We start from the raw sequence: 18,249 nt of genomic DNA on the forward strand, positions 1-18,249 counted from the left end.
CTGCTGTATAACAATGTGAATCATCTATATGTATACATATGTTCCCCATACCCCCTCCCTCTTAAAGTCTCCTTCCCACCCTCCCTATCCCACCCCTCTAGGTGGTCACAAAACACCGAGCTGATCTCCCTGTGCTATGTGGCTGCTGCCCACTAGCTATTTTACATTTGGTAGTGTATATATGTCCATGCCACTCTCTCACTTCGTCCCAGCTTCCCCTCCCCGCCCCCATCCCATCCTCAAGTCCATTCTCTACATGTGTGTCTTTATTCCTGTCCTGCCACTAGGTTCCATCAGAATCATTTTTTTTTTAGATTCCATATATATGTGTTAGCATACAGTATTTGTTTTTCTCTTTCTGACTTACTTCACTGTGTATGACAGACTCTAGGTCCATCCACCTCACTGCAAATAACTCAATTTCGTTTCTTTTTATAAGCATGTGTTCTTAAAAGGAGTTTATTTTGGAGGATAGTAGATTTCATCTCCTGGTCAATATTGCAAAAGGACTCTTAAGAAATTTAGCTGAAAGTATAAAATTTTGCTGTCTTTTAGAAGAATTCATCTCTTAGAAGGCTGTTTTACTCCTGTTGTTTATAGATTGCCAATGAAGTAATTGGAGAAATGAACCTGAAACCAGAGGAGGTTTTCCTTGCCCAAGGTACTTTACGGCCTGATCTAATTGAAAGTGCATCCCTTGTTGCAAGTGGCAAAGCTGAACTCATCAAAACCCATCATAACGACACAGAGCTTATCAGAAAGTTGAGAGAGGAGGTAAAAGCTTATGAGAACTTTCGCATAAAACCTCCCTCCCTTAACCATTTTTAAGTGTACAGTTCAGTAGTGTTAAGTATATTTGTATTGTTGTGAAACAGATCTCTGTAACTTTTTCATTTTTCAAAACTGAAACTCTATACCTGTTGAGCAACAGCTACCCTTTTCTCCCTCTCCCTAACCCCTGGTAACCTACCATTCTAATTTCTGTTTCAATGAATTTGGCTACTTTAAATACCTCATAAGTGAAATCATAACAGCATTTGTTTTTTTGTGACTGGCTTATTTCACTTAGTATAAGTCCTCAAGTTTCATCCATATTGTAGCATGTGATAGGATTTCCTTTTTAAGCTGAATAGTATTCTGTTGTATGTGTGTGTGTGTGTATATATATATATATATATATATATATATATATATATATATAGTTAATTTATTTATGCACCGATGGACATTTGGATTGCTTCCACTTTCTTGTTGTCGTGAATTGTGCTGCTATGAACATGGGTTTACAGATACCTCTTGGAGCCCCTGCTTTCAATTCTTTTGGATATGTACCAGGAAGTGGGATTTCTGAATCTTATGGTAGTTTTATTTTTAATTTTTTGAGGGACTTCCTTAATGTTTCCTTAGCAGTTATACTATATTACAGTCCCACCAACAGTGCACAGAGCTTCCAATTTCTCCATACCTTGCCCAACACTTGTTCTTTTCTGGGTTTTTTTTTTTTTTTTTTAATTAGCCATCCTAATGAGTGTGAATTACCTGTACTTTTTTATTATTTTAGGCATCCTAGTGGGTGAGAAGTGGTAGGTATCTCATTGTGGTTCTGATTTGCATTTCCCTAATAGCTAACAATGTCAATCATCTTTTATGTGCTTACTGGCTACTTATATGTCGCCTTTGGAGAAATATCTATTCGGATCTTTTGCCCATTTTTAACTTGGCTTATTTATCTTTTTATTATTGAATTGTATGTGTTCTTTATATAGTCTTGTTACAGCCCTTTATTAGATATATGATTTGCCTTCTGTAGGTTGTCTTTTCACTTTTTTGATGGTATCATTTGGAGAGTTTTAATTGTTAAACACTAGTATATTTTCTGATTTCCTTGTATTACAGTGAGAACTAGATCAGAGATAGGTGGGTAGGTACGTTCTGATTTATTTCTATTTAAGAGGTTTACGTTTAAAATGTGTTTCAAAGAGAACTATGAAGATCACTAAAATATCTAATTCCTTATAAGCACATAGGAAGAAATACTTCAAAAGATGAAGTTTTTAAAAATGATTTTTAAAGGTAAAAGACAACAGGAAAAGCCAATAATTTGTTACTCTTTGCTTTCCATGTCATTTTGGTTACTAATCTGTATTAATAGGCCTTTTTCTTCCCTGTAGGGAAAAGTCATAGAACCTTTGAAAGATTTTCATAAAGATGAAGTAAGAATCTTAGGCAGAGAACTTGGACTTCCAGAAGAGTTAGTTTCCAGGCATCCATTCCCAGGTAAAAGAATAGAATTCTGTTTTATTTGTTACTATGCCTTCATGTTGAACAAAAATCAATTCAGACAGCTTTTGAAGTAATTTATCATCTTAGGGAATATGTAACTTTAAAGAAAGGAAAGGATGGATAGGGAATAAATATTCTTTTTAGTGCCTACTGTATATATTTCATTTTATTAAATACTCATTTTTTATTGTATATATATTTAAATATTACATTATCCTTGTGTAAATAGATTGTCATGTAATGTTACCATCGGATGAGAAAGCCAAGAGATATTTTAATAACATTGCCACACAATTCTTAGTGTTAGAACTTGGGTTTTTATGTTCTTTCTACTATACCATGATGTATTCCACAGGGTTAAAACTCGGTTCTCTGAAATCCTTATCCCCTGACTTGTCTGAATGGTTGAACCATTTCTTTGCACAGTGCTGTATGTATTTAATTCATGACCAAATGAAAATATTCAGTTTTTAAATAGTCATTTGCTGTCATAAAATAAAATTAATTAGAGGTGGTATTTGTTAAAGTTAGGACTGTGAGTCTTAACCTGTTTTTGTTATGAGTTCTTGAGCTTGGCAAATCTTATACCTCAGTTTCTAGGTCTCTACAATAGTCATTGGGTGATGAGTTGAGGGAATGGTCTAATTAAACGAAAAAGCATAGTAATAGTTAACATTTCTTGAGTACTAATATGAGCTAGGCATTCTGCTAAATACAGTATTTTACACATGATGTCTTATTTAATCCTCACAATAGAAAGTATTATGATCCTGTTGTCCAGCTGAGAGAATTTTGGGACAGAGGCTAGTTTGCCAGAAGTTATGTAGGTTGGGTTTGGAACCAGGATTCTAGCCCCAATAAGCTCTCCTCAGAGTTTGTTACTCTTAACTACCGTATTGCCTCCATAAACAGTGTTGCAAAGGTATAGCCCATATGGAGATGAGCACTTGTTTATATTACTAACTTCAACTATAGTAATTTAAGACGTTCAGTCCTAACGTGTGTTGGCAAAGGATTGTGTATGAAAGTAATTTTAGATAGATTGGCATGTATATTGTGAATTTAAAATATTTATTGGAGAATTTTGAGATTCTTAATACAGGGACTATTAAAATAAGAGGTGGATATCATTGATGTGAACAGAACTGAAGCATTCTAAAAATGATGAGTTGGATGGGAAACTAATAGCTGCATTTCATATTAAACACTTTAAAAAACCTAAAGTTTATATGTCAATTATATTTCAATAAAACTGGTTAAAAAAACAATGGCAGGGGTGTTTTATATTTTGGGAATAGTGACCTTTTTTTATTTAAAATTTTATATTAAACGTAACATTTATATTAAATACCATTGTTACTCTTCTCTTTAGGTCCAGGCCTGGCAATCAGAGTAATATGTGCTGAGGAACCTTATATCTGTAAGGATTTTCCTGAAACCAACAATATTTTGAAAATAGTAGCTGATTTTTCTGCAAGCGTTAAAAAGGTAATAATTTGTGTTGAATTTGTTTATTATAGGAGCTTTAAACAGACACAGCTAATTGGTGCAAGGAATTGAATGGATTCTTGCTGTACTCCAGTAATTACAATAAAATTGATTAGGGTTTCATTATTTGAAAATTCAGGGTAATTTAACCTTTGGAAATGACTATGAAGAAAGTATTCTACAGACACTCTTAAATGCAGACTTCTCTTTTCAGCCATTCCATATATTTTAACAGATTGGATACTTTGAATCCCTGAAAGTACTAGATACAAAGTATTTTAAAATACCCTTTCACATTTATTGCAAGAAGGCAAGGGAGATCATTTTAGTTCCAAATTGAGGATGATGGAAAAGTCTCCAGTTCTTCTGTATATTTGGTGCCTAAATTTATAATCTTTGTTAAAGTGGGCTTTGGTTGGTAGTGCTTCCAGGTGTCAGACAAGAAGCAATATAAATTCTCTTTGGAGTCTCTTCAACCAGGCCTCAAAGAATTCCCATAAATAGAGTTTCAACAAATATGAGCTTATAATAAAAAACTATAAAATAGATATAAAAGTAAGGCACCATGAATGAGAGCTACTGGAAACAACTAGTAGAAGACCCTCAAGCACTTCAGATACTGGAATTAGCATATAGGCAACATTTAAAAGTACCGAGAATTAAAAGACACAATTGTTAATAAGAATAAGGTATATAAGATACTATAAAAAGTGACTGGGGAGCTTTGAAAAAAAATTAAGTTCTAGAAATGAAAATAACTAAAAAAGAGCTAAAGAGAGAATTAGTGAAGATCGATGTTAAATTGTCCAGAAATTGGAACAAAGCATCAAAGACAAAATATGGTTCGAAGAGGTTAATGTAGAGTGAGAATGTCAACTTTAATGTATATCCAGAAGGAGATAATAGACAAAAGTATTGAAATTTCTCCACACTGGTGAAAGACACCATGCCTCAGATTCAGGAAGCATAAAACATCCCAATCAGGATAAAGGAGAAGAATTTGACACCTAATAGGCATAACTATGGAAACTACAGACTGCCAAAGACAAAGTGGCTGCAAAGAAAAGATTGATTGCTGCGTAAAGGAAAGGCTATTCCTGGAAGCAGTAGTAAAAGCAGGAAGAATTCAAAGTACCAAGAGAAAATAATTGTGAACAATAGTGAACAGATAAACTGTCTCAAAGAACTAGGCAAAATAAAGACATTTTCACATAAACAGAATTTACTACCAACAGTCTGTTACTTAAGGAACTGTAAAGGCAGTGGTTCTCAACCCTGGCTGTGTATTAGATTCAACAGGGGGAACTTTTGAACTATTCTATGCTTGGGCCCCTTCTCCCTAGAATTTATTGAATTGATGTGGGATGGGACCTGAGCATACTAAGAAATTTGAGTGTATAGCTAAGGTTGAGAACCACTGTTTTAAAGAAATGACTTGAGGAGAAGCAAAAGGATACCAGTTGAAAGGTCTGAGATACAGGGACTGGTAAGCAAATAAAATGGTAAATGGATAAAATTAAACAGACATGGACTATATAAACTGATCTAAATTTTGGTGTTTATTTTAAAAAAATAGTATAACATTATATAGCTAAAATAGCATATAAGCCACACAGGGATCAATTGGAGTTAAAGCATTCAAAGATCTTTGTATTTTTTGCCAGATGGGCAGAGATGATTCTCTTTTGTTAAATATCCCCACTTAACGGGAAATGATAAAGAATAAAAATAGAGGGTTTAACTTCACAACTAGTAAAGGGGAAATAAATGAGCTGGGAGAAATCATCAGTTCAGAGGAATATAAAAAAGGAGAAAGAAATATAAAAAGTGGGGCAAATAGAAACTACTGAATTAAATGGTAGGATGGAATTCAACCATATTATTAACCCACAATTAAAAGGATTAACATCTTTAGTTAGGACATAATTGTCAAACTAGATTGAGGAATAAAATCTAACTATAGTCTGTTTACCTAGAGATAGGAAGAGGGAAGGTAAAAGAACAGAAAAACATATACCAGGCAAATAAACCAAAAAAAAGGAAGTAGATGGAGATACATTAATTTCAGACAAAGTTGACTTTATGGCAAAAAGTTTCCTTAGAGATAAGGAGAAGGTTCGACTCACATGAGGTGTCCCTTGCTGTTGACAGAGGATTAAAGCCTCCATGTATGTAAATCTAATCTGTGTTTCTTGTCCTGATATTTAACTTTTCATAGCCCTGGCCCTCAGAAATGAAATTCTGACACACTGCATAGCCCACACAAGTCAGAGAGAAATACCAAATAGAATCTATTGCTATAAACCAGAAAGTGTAGATACATAAGATAGTAATATGTACCTAAAGAGTGAATACTGTATTTCTTGAAACCCTGAGAAGTGTGTCTCTGATTTTCCTAGCCACATACACTATTACAGAGAGTCAAAGCCTGCACAACAGAAGAGGATCAGGAGAAGCTGATGCAAATTACAAGTCTGCATTCACTGAATGCCTTTCTGCTACCAATTAAAACTGTGGGTGTGCAGGTGAGTTGTGTGACTTCATTGACCTTTGACAGAACTTTCTGCTGCTCTTTTTGCTAATATTGAAATAGGAATGTCTTGAGAAAATGAAATATGAAAGTATATACGCCAAGTTTAAAAATGTAAAAAGGCAATATTTTATAGAATGTTTATGAAGTGAATAAGGTAATAGGAACTAAATATTCAGGCTGAGATTTTGTAGATTTGAAACACCTGTCATCTGTAACGAAAGTAAAAAAAATTCAAAGAATGATTTGCTATAGGATTGGCTTGCTTGCTTCTGCCTTGAAGAACAGGTACTGAGAGGTCATGTCCTCATTTATCCTTCTTGATATGAAATATTCTGTGGCTTTAGAAGTCTCTAACTGCAAGAAGGCCCCCAGATGTACATGTTACACCATTTAGGCATTGTTCTTGGCTTGTGTATTCCTTAAACCAGTGTCCTCTGCCTCTTCAACATGTCCCGTCTCTCCCTCTCTCTCTCTTAGCTGTGATAATGTACAACTAACATTTTCAGTACGTTCTGTCTTTCCAATTGTAAAAGCATGTGACTGTAATATAGTTCTCATTTTTGAAATGCTATTCATAAATAGATTATATTAAGTTCTTTATTTATATGATCATCAGGTGAGTTTCTGGGGGAAAAAAGCTTGGGAATCTAGGGAAGAGGAAGGTTTCTTTTCCGTGATTTAGAATTTGAAGTTAAATGAAAACTAGAAAAGGTGTCAATAATTCAACTCAAAATGGTGCGAGTGCCAGTTAAGTGGGTTAATGTGTTTATAACGTTCTCTTATAGTAGAATTATGCGTGGGAAGAAATTAAATACGTTTTAGAGATTGTTCATCTAAAACTTAATATATACTCTTTTCCATAAATATGTGAATCTGAGCCATCCTTTTAAATTCCTCTTTCTCCTGAATTCATGTAGCTCTGTTTGTAAATAAGACAATAAAAATTCATCGTTAACTTTAAAATTAAACTAAAATATTTTAGTTCATGGAAATGATAGGGCCAGCTATTTCCCCTCTTCTCCCTCTTTTTAAAGGCCCTATGTGAAAGCTACTTATATTGTTTTTAAATCATGTTGAAATAACCATTCCTGGAATTGTAGGAATAATTTTCTTTCAATGGTGTATGGATTATCTCATTTATCATATACAGATTCATTTTGAAACTCATCATATGATATTTCAGGCAGCTATTACCCTACTATGTAAAAATAGAAGAGCAGACAAGTGGTTTGTTTTTGTTTTTTTTTTTCCAGTCCTAAGTAGATCTATTATAGAAAACTTCCAGCTCTGTATGCTAACTCCTGCTAGGCAGGGAGATGAACTAGTTCCCCATTCCCCTTTTTTGATAAGTTCATAGATAATGCTATGGATAAATAAATAAATATAATTTGTTGGATGAGTGATTTCTTTTTTAAAAAATATGATTAACATATATATACACTACTATATATGAAATAGGTAAACAACTGTATAATACAGGGAACTATAACCTGTAATGGAAAAGAATCTGAAAAAGAGTATATATATGTATGTATGTATAACTGAATCACTTTGCTGTACGCTTGAAACTAACACAACATTGTAATAACTACACTTCAATTAAAAAAAAATGAAGCTTATTCAGGCTCCACTATTTTTCCCATCAAAATAGAAGTTTCTTTTGTTGTTGGTTATCTAACTTTATCTAGTCTCTTAGGCCTTTGAAGCTGAGACTCTTAGAAGTCCAGATAAAAATCATAATTCATGGTTAGTATAGCAATGAAGTTTATTTTCTAAATACCAAAATAAACTGCATTTGTAAAAAAAAAAAAAAAAAATGTAGAGTACATTTTAAAAGTAATTCTCCCATTTCTGCTCTCCAGTTAAATGTTCCTTCCAGAACCATTTAGAAAGAAAATGAAAGGAAATTATTGACACATTGTTCATCACCTTTTTCTTTTAACTGAACATCATGAACTTCTTTTCATGCCATTGCAAGTAGATTCTTATTCTTAACTGCTGCCTTATATTCCATGTATGATTATACCATAATTTATTTAATCATTCCCCTACCAATGGATATTTAAACCACTTTCACTTTGTCACTATTATAGGCATTTCAACAAGTAATATCTTATTTTTTCAAGCAGTTATTTATGTATTTCAGTAATATTTCCTGGATTAAAGAGCATGTACATTTTAAACTTTGATAGATGCTATTATATTAGCATTCAAATAGTCTGAATTCTTAAGTTTACTGTGTATTAGGTAGTTATCTAATGAATCTTACTTTTAAGTTGCTTTTCAGTTTAATTTTTTTTTTAAGCCAATTACTTGGATTAAACAGGACAGAGGAAAAGGAAATCAATATTACCAATTTTATTCACTTATTTTAAAATTAACTTTCTTATTTTAAAGGAATAAATTATTTTTATATCTGACTTGAGAATCCTTTATCCATCCAAAGGATTTGGCAGATCTTGTCTGCCAAATTAAGTGTGCTGGCTATCTGTAGTTAGGCAGGTATGAATGAAATCCCAGTGAATCTCTGGTGTATGTTGAATAAATTATTGAAATTACCGTGACACTTCTTTTTAATGTCTGAGCTGATTTAGGTAGAATTTAACAGGGGATGTTAGGGACTTCCCTGGTGGTCCAGTGGTAAGGAGTCCGCCTTCCAGTGTAGGGGACACGGGTTCGATCCCTGGTCAGGGAACTAAGATCCCACATGATGCGGGGCAACTAAGCCCACACTGCTGAGCTTGTGCGCCTCAACTAGAGAGCCTGCGTGCCACAAACTACAGAGCCCACGTGCTCTGGAACCCGTACACCACAGCTACAGAGCTCACGGGCCCTGGAACCTGCGTGCCACAACTAGAGAAGACAAAACCCGCACACCACAATGAAGAGCCCACGCGCCGCAGTGAAAGATCCTGCACGCCCCAACTAAGACCCGACGCAGCCAAAAATAATAAATAAATAAATAACACAAAAAAATGTTAAATAGGGGATTTTAATTTAGGATTTGTTTATATCATTAGCAAACTATCCATATATACTTATAGTCAAGCATATTTTTTTTAAAAAAATTGCTATTAATGGTGTCATCATGCATGAAATATTTTCCAGTCCATCTTTTGAATTCTGTAAAATCATTAAAATTATCAATTGTATTTTTATTTTCAGGGTGACTGTCGTTCTTATAGTTATGTGTGTGGAATCTCCAGTAAGGATGAGCCTGACTGGGAATCTCTTATTTTCCTGGCTAGACTTATACCTCGCATGTGTCACAACATTAACAGGTGTGTTCTGCAGGTGGTGGAGGGGTGAGATGTAATGGAAGGATGTGTTTTTTTTTAAGGTCTTCCCATGTTGAAAGACCAATGGCTCAAGTGTAGATACAGGTATGTGCTTAGGTCATAGTCCAGCAGATATTTAATAATACCTTGTACTTTGTTCCTTCATCACAGTGCAATCATCTGCTTATTAAAAAATTTTTTGCTTGAGAAATAGGAAGATTTTTAATTGTAGTATGAAACACTAAAGACAGCTTTAAAAACACGTCTTCCCAATTAGCAATTTACACTACTTGTTTTATGATTAGATGTTTTATTACAGAAGGATTGAAAAAATTGTACAGGTTATAGAATTACCGTTAGGGACTTAGTCAATTTAATAATAATTCCAGAGTAAATCAAAAGAAAGAGACATATGCCAGATATCATCAAAGTAACAGCGTTAAATGTATAAAAAAATTTGAATTTAGTTTTTCAGATCCAGCTTTCCTTTAATTTACACATTAATTTCTTATGTCGGATATATCAATAACTGCTTTATTGATATAATCTTTGTGTAATACTGAGCATTGTCTGTTATAAGTTCAAAAGTCTTACTCATTTAGTACCAGATTGCTAATTAAATGTTCTTATTTTACAGTGTTTCACTCTTTTCTATTTTCTTCGTGGGTTTTAGGCAGTTAACAAGCAAAAAGAATTTCTTGAGATTGTTTACTCAAATTAGCTACAGAAATTATAAACCTACTTGTTGGTGTTTACTTAGCAGGGTATGTATATTTCTATACTGGTGTGGCTAGTATTTGTAGGCTGGTATGGCCTTCAAGACAAGAAGTCAAAGAGAAATCACATTTTTACTGATGGAAACATGTCATGTCCTTTAAAAGGCTTGCATAGATGAACCGAAGGCCCCCAAATACAGAAGCACCTTTAACACACTGAAAGGATGAATTATTAATAAATAATGGTAAATTTGTAATTGCCTATTTTGAATGGAGATAACTGTCTTGGTTAAAATAATGGTTCATAATTCATCTTCTGAAACATGCTAATACCTAAATAAACTTCATAGGTCATACAGAAAATTCCCTTTCACTAAGTTTGGCTCCACGGCTTTTACTATATAATTAGTATGTTTTTCATTTCACAACATTCTTGTTTCATCTGTCTCTCTGTCCTTTTCTTTTGCCAAAGAGCACTCACCCTTGTTTAAACTTTATCTCAGTCCTTTTATAGTCTGGTTTCTCTGCCTGTCTTTTCTTTTTTCCCCCATTTGTCTCTCCCTCCATTCTTAACCCTTCCTCCCTCCCCAAAAAAGGAAAAAAAAAAAGTCTAACAACCAATAAACAAAAAACTAGATTTTAAAATATGAACCTAGCAAGCCCTTAAAGAGTGTTAGTGAATTTTTGATTTCTTTGCCAGGGTCTTTTTTTGGGAATTGGAATTTAAATTAAAAAAAAAAAAACTTTCCATTTTTACCAGTCTTTCCCCCCTAATTGCATGATGGAATCTTTATATAGAGAGGGACGGTTCCAGTTTTACTGGAAGGCTGCCTATCCCTGTACATTCTATGATCACTCTTGTTTGAACGAAATAAGAGAAAAAGGAGCAAGTTCATGGCATTCTCTTACATAGTTGCTTTTTTCCTCTAAGGATTGTTTATGAGCTCTAGGAACTATTTTATTTAGAAGAAGTGTGGCTTACTTTCTATGCATGGAACAAAACCCTTCTTGTGACAGTATGTTTGGAAGGAGGCAATGAAGTATTTGGTGGTAGTGGTGGTTTTGATCTGATGCTTTTTTCTTCCATATGTTTTATTTTAAGTACCTATTAAGAAAGAAAAAGCATTATTAAACTTCACCATGGTAGTTGCAGGGGAGATTTATTTTCTCTGCTAAAGACAGATAGGGCTTAGGAAAAGGGACAGTTGCCTGCTGGCTGGAGTTGGATTGGAAAGAGCCAGATGGCACTCATCTCTACCCCTTCTCTCTTGTTTTCTGGGTGAAGGTTGTAGAACAGATTCCCCAAACCAGTGGCAAGATTCCCCTTGAATTGTTGTAATTATTTGATCCTAATTTCCTCAAGCTACCTTCCAAATCCTGCTTTTATTAACATCTGCAGCATATCTTCATAAGTTTCAAACAGACATTTACTTGAAGCAGTAGTAAGTCATTCCTTTTCAACCAAGTCTTAACTTTGGTGATACTCTTAACCTTTCTTTGGGATCAGTGTTTTCCAAAATTAAAAAAAAAAAAAAAAAAGGTTGAGTTGGCAGTCAAATAAGTTTGGGAAATTCACTGTAGTCTCATCTTGGAAGTTTCCAGCACATATTAGCATATTATAGTTTCTGAAGTTTTGTTATAAAACCTATTTATTTAATTTAGTGTTTCCCCAGGAATTTCCTAGGGCTACCATAACAAATTTCCACAAACTGGAAGGCTTAAAACAACAGAAATCTATTATCTCACAGTTCTGGAGGCTATTGAAGGCTATAAGTCTGAAATCAAGGGTGGTGTCAGAAGGGCCATGGCTCTCTCAGAAGGCTCTGAGGGGAGAATCCTTCCTCGCCTCTTTGTAGTTTCTGTTGTTTGCTGGCAGTCGTTGGCGTGTGGCAGTATAACTCCAATCTTTTCTCCATCTTTACATGGCTGTCTTTTCTCCGTGTGTCTGTGTTTCCAGATTTCCTTTTTCTTAGAAGAACACTCAGCAATCATTGGATTAATCCCCCCAAACACCATTATGACCTTTTTTCGATTACATTTACAAGGACCCTATTTTCACCCACAGATTCCAGATGGACATGAAGTTTTGGGGATACACTTCAATCCAGTACATTAAATGGAAAGAGGATTGTGATAATCACTTACATCTTTGCACATTCTGAGATACTAGTATTCCAGAAAATATACTTTGAGGAAGGTTCATAGACTAGAGACCCTTCTATAATCTTATATCCTATCCTACCCATTTGGGGATTTGAAGTGGGTAAGGGAGGGGCCTAAGAACAAATGGAAAGAATGTTATTTTATGTGCTTTGCTTCTCTTACTAAAACGTATTTTCTCTATAATTTTCACTACCCCCTTCTAGAGTTGTCTATATATTTGGCCCACCAGTTAAAGAACCTCCTACAGATGTTACTCCCACTTTCTTGACAACAGGGGTGCTCAGTACTTTACGCCAAGCTGATTTTGAGGCCCATAACATTCTCAGGGAGTCTGGTAAGCTGCCCATTTTGTTCATCACTCAATGCTCTAACTAGATTTTGGAAGCATGGCATTATTATTTCTAGTAGGAGGACTCAGCTTTTAGTTTTATTATTTAATTCTTTGGGTAGTTCTATGACATTGCCTTATCTGTATAAAATTTATTCACCTTTGTGGTCATTTGCGGACATGTACAAAGTGGCAAAAAATTTGAGTTGCTCAGCTCATATGTTCCCAGCTGAGGTTGAACAAGGCAATCCTCTGCCGTCTTGTTTCAGCTCTTTCTATAAACAAGTGTCCTTTTTGTGGTCTATTTAATGACATATTTTTTGCATTTTCGTGCTTTCTGTTGGTGATTTCACTGTTTAAAATAGTGCTGAGGTGCTGTCTAGGTTCCTAAGCACAGGAAGGCTGTGATGTACCTTACTGAGAGAATAGGTTTGTTAGATAAGGTTCATTCAGGCATGAGTTATAGTGCCATTGGCTGTGAGCTCAACGTTAATGAACCTACAATAAATATTGCATAAGGTGTCTTTAAACAGAAACACACATAAGCAAGGATATGTATTAATCAGTTGATGAAAGTGGTCAGGAACCTAACTCTGTATTTCCCCTAGGGTTAGTGGTTCAGTATTTTCTTATTCAGTGTCTGCAGTATAGAAGATAACTACTATGAATAATGAATTGACTTTATATGTATATCACATCACTGTAACATATCACTGCAGTCATCAAATTCTGTAATTTGTATTTGTGATTATGTTTACTTACAGTGCTATGAGAGTAGCTAAAAACAGTACATGATGACAGTCCTAAGAAGTGGTGTGTGTATGTGTGCGATTTTAGATCTGTCTGGGGGGATTTAATTGAGCAGAGAGTGCTTTTCTATGGTGTGGTGATTGGTTCTACATGTTAACTTCCTTTCTTTAGGGTATGCTGGGAAAATCAGCCAGATGCCGGTGATTTTGACACCTTTACATTTTGATCGGGACCCACTTCAGAAGCAGCCTTCATGCCAGAGATCCGTGGTTATTCGAACCTTTATTACTAGTGATTTCATGACTGGTATACCTGCAACCCCTGGCAATGAGATCCCTGTAGAGGTAATTTATACTTTTTTTCCTAATGTACATTTTTAATACCTTATACATTTTATAACAATGGTGAATGGAGTAGGCTATGGCAATGTTGGTATTTCTGAGGTTGGTTTTCTGTTCATAAAATAGGCTCTCATTTTTTTAATCTCCACGTTAATTGGTTGTTTAATACACTATAGTAGAAAAAGGCCTTAAGTTTATTAAACTCCAGATGTCTGATTACTATGTGGAGAATCACCAACTCTGATCTATCATTTTATCTAATCTTGCCAACCTCTACTTTGTAAATAGTATCCTCCAAGTAGAGAAGAAAACACTAAGAGTGAAGAAGAGTTTATTAGACATAAGGGCGAGATTTGATGGCATTATGGCCAGGCACCCATGAATTTCTTATTGCTCTGTCTATTACCAATTGCAGTTTTGATCACCATCTTCCTTTCTTATTATCCCTCCACTAGAGTGTTCCAGAGGAGCTATTTGCATAATAGCAAATGAAAGTCAAAGTGAGACTTTATTAGTTGGACCACTGTTCCGGGACTCTAATACAGGGCTCTGATTATATATAGCTAGATAGCTGGGTTGCGGAATGTGGCTTAGAGTCTGTTTTCCCTTAGGTTCACATTTGCCAAGTCTCTGGCCAGTCAAGTGACAAGGCCTTCCTCGTCTATACATGTAGCAATGATTATTATTACCTTGCATTATGTGCCACCTTGGTGGGCTCGACGTTGTAAGCCACAGATAATTTGTGAAGCATTGGCATAAACCCGTAAAATCAGATACTTGGATGCCACAGCAATGTCAAATTGCTATAAATGCTTCTAAACACTTGTTATGGACCAGTAGCAAACATGACTTGCAGACTGCACTTTGAGTAGTACTGAATTTGTCACTTAAATCTATAGAGGGTCACTACATAAAGTAATCATAAATATATCCCATATACATAGAGGACAATAGTAAAAATAGATTGTGTTTTAATTTCGAATTACAAATGCAGGACTTCTAAGTCTGTTAGACACACAGTGGACCCTGGCTCTTTATTTATAATCTTTGTTTTATAACAGGTGGTGTTAAAGATGGTCACTGAGATTAAGAAGATTCCTGGTATTTCTCGAATTATGTATGACTTAACATCAAAGCCCCCAGGAACTACTGAGTGGGAGTAATAAACTTCTTGTTCTACTAAAGTTCCGTGTGCAGATTAAATTGATTAGAAACCATTCCCAGTATTGACATGCAGTACTGTCAAAAGAGTTACTGGAGCAACTACATCACATCTGAGTTCTCTGCAGCAAAAATCTACGGCTTAAGAGCTGAGTTGGGGATAACTAAAAGGGACTGAAGAGTTTGTATGGGTATAATCAAAGCACCATTTCCTACACTCAGACAGACTGACACTGCTTTTGCCTTTACCTCTGCCTCACTTGTTCTTTATGTATAAACTCACTGTTGCTATTGATGTCTCTGTCATCGAAGATGTATGGGAGTGGGTGAGTTTGGGGGCTGGTAATGGACTTCTGTCCCCTTGCCAGTTTCTAAGAGATGTTAGAAACACCATTATTTACCAGTGTGACTTAGTATGTATTCCTTATGGAGAATCTGCGTTTCCCGTAAAGTAACCTTATTCCTCCAAAGGTTCCGGGAAGGGGTCAACATATCAGATAGAGGTTTAGGTGGGCTATTCCATCCACTTTTGCAGGACACTGGGGCCATAAAATGGTAAGCTACCTTAAGATGGAAAAGCACCAGGAATTTGTTCAAGTACTTTGAATTTTATGTCATCACAGCCGTGGGAGGAAGGAACTATGAGTAGTCTCATAGTAGTCTCTTTAAAATGTTTTCAAATCATGCTCCATGTTGCATACTGTCAACCTGTTCATTGGTAAGGAGCTTTATCCTCCCAGCCTTATATTGCCGCTCCCATAGCCTTGTAGAGGAAGTTTCTGTTCTCTCCCCAGAAGAGACTGTCTTTGGTCTAGCATAGATAAAGTTCAAGCATTTTAATCTTGTTTGGTCAGAGGAGCAGCTCTGAGATCACAGAAACCATCGTGCATGCCCACAGCTTACAAATGCATGCCTGCAGTAATCTAGTAAAGAGTTGTAAAATGAACTCTTAGATGTAATCTATAGATACATTTTTTTATGCACTGCTCGGAAGATTGTGACCAGTCTTGGCTCGTGCGAAGTATTGCCAAACTTTGTACTCCTTTCTACCAGCTGTAAGAGAAGATTTAAGAACTGGTGTAGGACTCTTTGCCATTGCTACCAGTTTCTAAGAGATGCTTTTATAACATTCATAAAAATAGACAGTACTAGGTTTGAATTCTGCAGCCATTTCTCTCTCAGTATTTTAGCTGATATTACTCTTTAAAAATGTTACCATGTTTTTCTCATACCAGTTCCATCTCAGGTTGCTGCCTCTTACCTAATCTTCAAGATCTTTTTCTTTTTTTTTTTTAATTTTTTTTTTTTTAATTTTTATTTATTTATGGCTGTGCTGGGTCCTCGCTTCCGTGCGAGGGCCCTCCCCAGCCGCGGCAAGCGGGGGCCACTCCTCACCACGGTGTGCGGGCCTCTCACCATCACAGTCTCTCCTGCGGAGCACAGGCTCCAGACGCGCAGGCCCAGCAACTGTGGCCCACGGGCCCAGCCGCTCCGCGGCACACGGGATCCTCCCAGACCAGGGCTCGAACCCGCGTCCCCTGCACTGGCAGGCAGACTCCCAACCACTGTGCCACCAGGGAAGCCCCTCTTCAAGATCTTTTGTATTAATCAGGTATACAATTTTGTTTGGGATTCAGTGTTAGGTAAATAATAAAATTACGCATGGCAGAAGTCTTCCTTTCATTCTGTTTGGCACAGGGTATAAGAAAACTGTGTTGCTGAACCAGCAAGGGAAGAGCTTCTGACTGCTGTAACAGGTATCTGTATCTGAGAGACAGAAGTATTTGATTTCTCCAAAACTTGAAGGGTTCATTCTCTGTCCTAATGATGAGGAACTCATAATGGCTCTTTGCAAAGAGGGTATATTAGTGGTCTGGCCTTAACAGATTTGGAGGCATGTTATTTTAGAGCTGGAATAGACAACCTAAAAAAGGCTTATAAACATTTGTGTTTAGTGAAAAGAATTCCTCTTCTAGTAAAAGTATCTTATGATTTTGTATTCAAGCAAATAATAGGAATCTAGGAAGACTTTTTTTCCTAAAGTATGTTCTGTGGAACACTATTGCACAGAGATAAAGGGTTAGGTGATCATACAGGTTTGGAAAGTGCTGCTCACTTGTCCTTCCGTCTTGGAGATTTATGGTATACGTTATCTTCAAAGCTCTGAGAAATTTTGAAGTTAGAAACAATTGTTTTTTAACTTAATGTTTTCCCGATATTTGTTCACTAAACCCCTTTTGTATAATCCTTCTTAAAACTGTAAAAATGGTTTCTCCAAAGCACTTCTCAACATGATATAGTAAAAAAAAATCTAGAATTCAGAGATTTCTTAATATCTAGTACCCTCTCTTCCTTTGCAAAGCACTTTTTGCTTTGTGCCATGTAGTATTACTCTATACCTTCACAGTATTTCATCTGAGGATCTGAGAAAAGTTAAGATTGCAGTTCCATTTTACAGTTAAGGAAACAAGCTCAGCTTAGTAATGGCTACCTAAAGAGTTTCAGAATTAAATGTAGGGTTTCCCAGTTATTCTTTTTTTAAGTGAATTTTGGCACCTAAAATTATATAAACTTACTGGATGGTTATTTTTAACCAAGGCTTAGAACAGTGGCTCCCTGTCTAATAACATTCATCATTGGTTATCCTTGACAGCTCATGACTGCTTTCCCAACACTCACCACTTACCTGGGAATATATTCTATCTAATAAATGTATTTTGTTTCTTTGTACTTATAGAAGGAGGAAGGCAGGTTAGTGAAAGCATCATTTATTCTTAAGATTGGTGGGCACGAAAGAAACTTGAGAACCAAATAACCTTGCCCCACCTTTGTGGCCCCATCTATGATCATCAGCTCTGTTAGAAGTAGCAACCTGGCATAATTGCTGAGAGTAGGTCTTTAGATGTATCTGGGAGATAGGGTTACCCAAGTTTCCCATCTTTTGCCACTCCTTTATCCTAAGATAGGTGCATGCATGTAGCCAAACAAGCATCATAAAAGTTTGTTTCCTTGCTATGTTTGGGCTTATCCCGATAGCCCATTTTATTGAGTAACTTGAATCAAACCTCTAGAGCAGGTGTCCTCAACCCCTGGGCCGTGGACCGCTACCAGTCTGTGGCCTGTTAGGAACTGGGCCGCACAGCAGGAGGTGAGCGGCGGGCAAGCGAGCAAAGCTTCATCTCCCGCTCCCCATCGCTCGCATTACCGG

At 35.9% G+C, this 18,249-nt stretch overlaps 1 protein-coding gene across 1 annotated transcript in view; it reads left to right on the top strand.

Annotated features, from left to right (window-relative positions):
* Window positions 1–16,712, top strand: part of GMPS (guanine monophosphate synthase) — a 91,206-nt gene extending 74,494 nt beyond the window's left edge. The window contains exons 9-16 of the mRNA XM_068546138.1: window positions 601–774; window positions 2,172–2,277; window positions 3,656–3,771; window positions 6,171–6,296; window positions 9,470–9,585; window positions 12,665–12,795; window positions 13,711–13,883; window positions 14,942–16,712. Coding sequence (XP_068402239.1) covers window positions 601–774; window positions 2,172–2,277; window positions 3,656–3,771; window positions 6,171–6,296; window positions 9,470–9,585; window positions 12,665–12,795; window positions 13,711–13,883; window positions 14,942–15,043 — 1,044 coding nt within the window. The 3' untranslated portion in view covers window positions 15,044–16,712. The remainder of the gene's footprint in view (window positions 1–600; window positions 775–2,171; window positions 2,278–3,655; window positions 3,772–6,170; window positions 6,297–9,469; window positions 9,586–12,664; window positions 12,796–13,710; window positions 13,884–14,941) is intronic.
* Window positions 16,713–18,249: the final 1,537 nt, after the last annotated feature.

Source organism: Eschrichtius robustus, chromosome 6, assembly GCF_028021215.1.
Source record: "Eschrichtius robustus isolate mEscRob2 chromosome 6, mEscRob2.pri, whole genome shotgun sequence".
In the NCBI taxonomy this organism is placed as follows: domain Eukaryota; kingdom Metazoa; phylum Chordata; class Mammalia; order Artiodactyla; family Eschrichtiidae; genus Eschrichtius; species Eschrichtius robustus.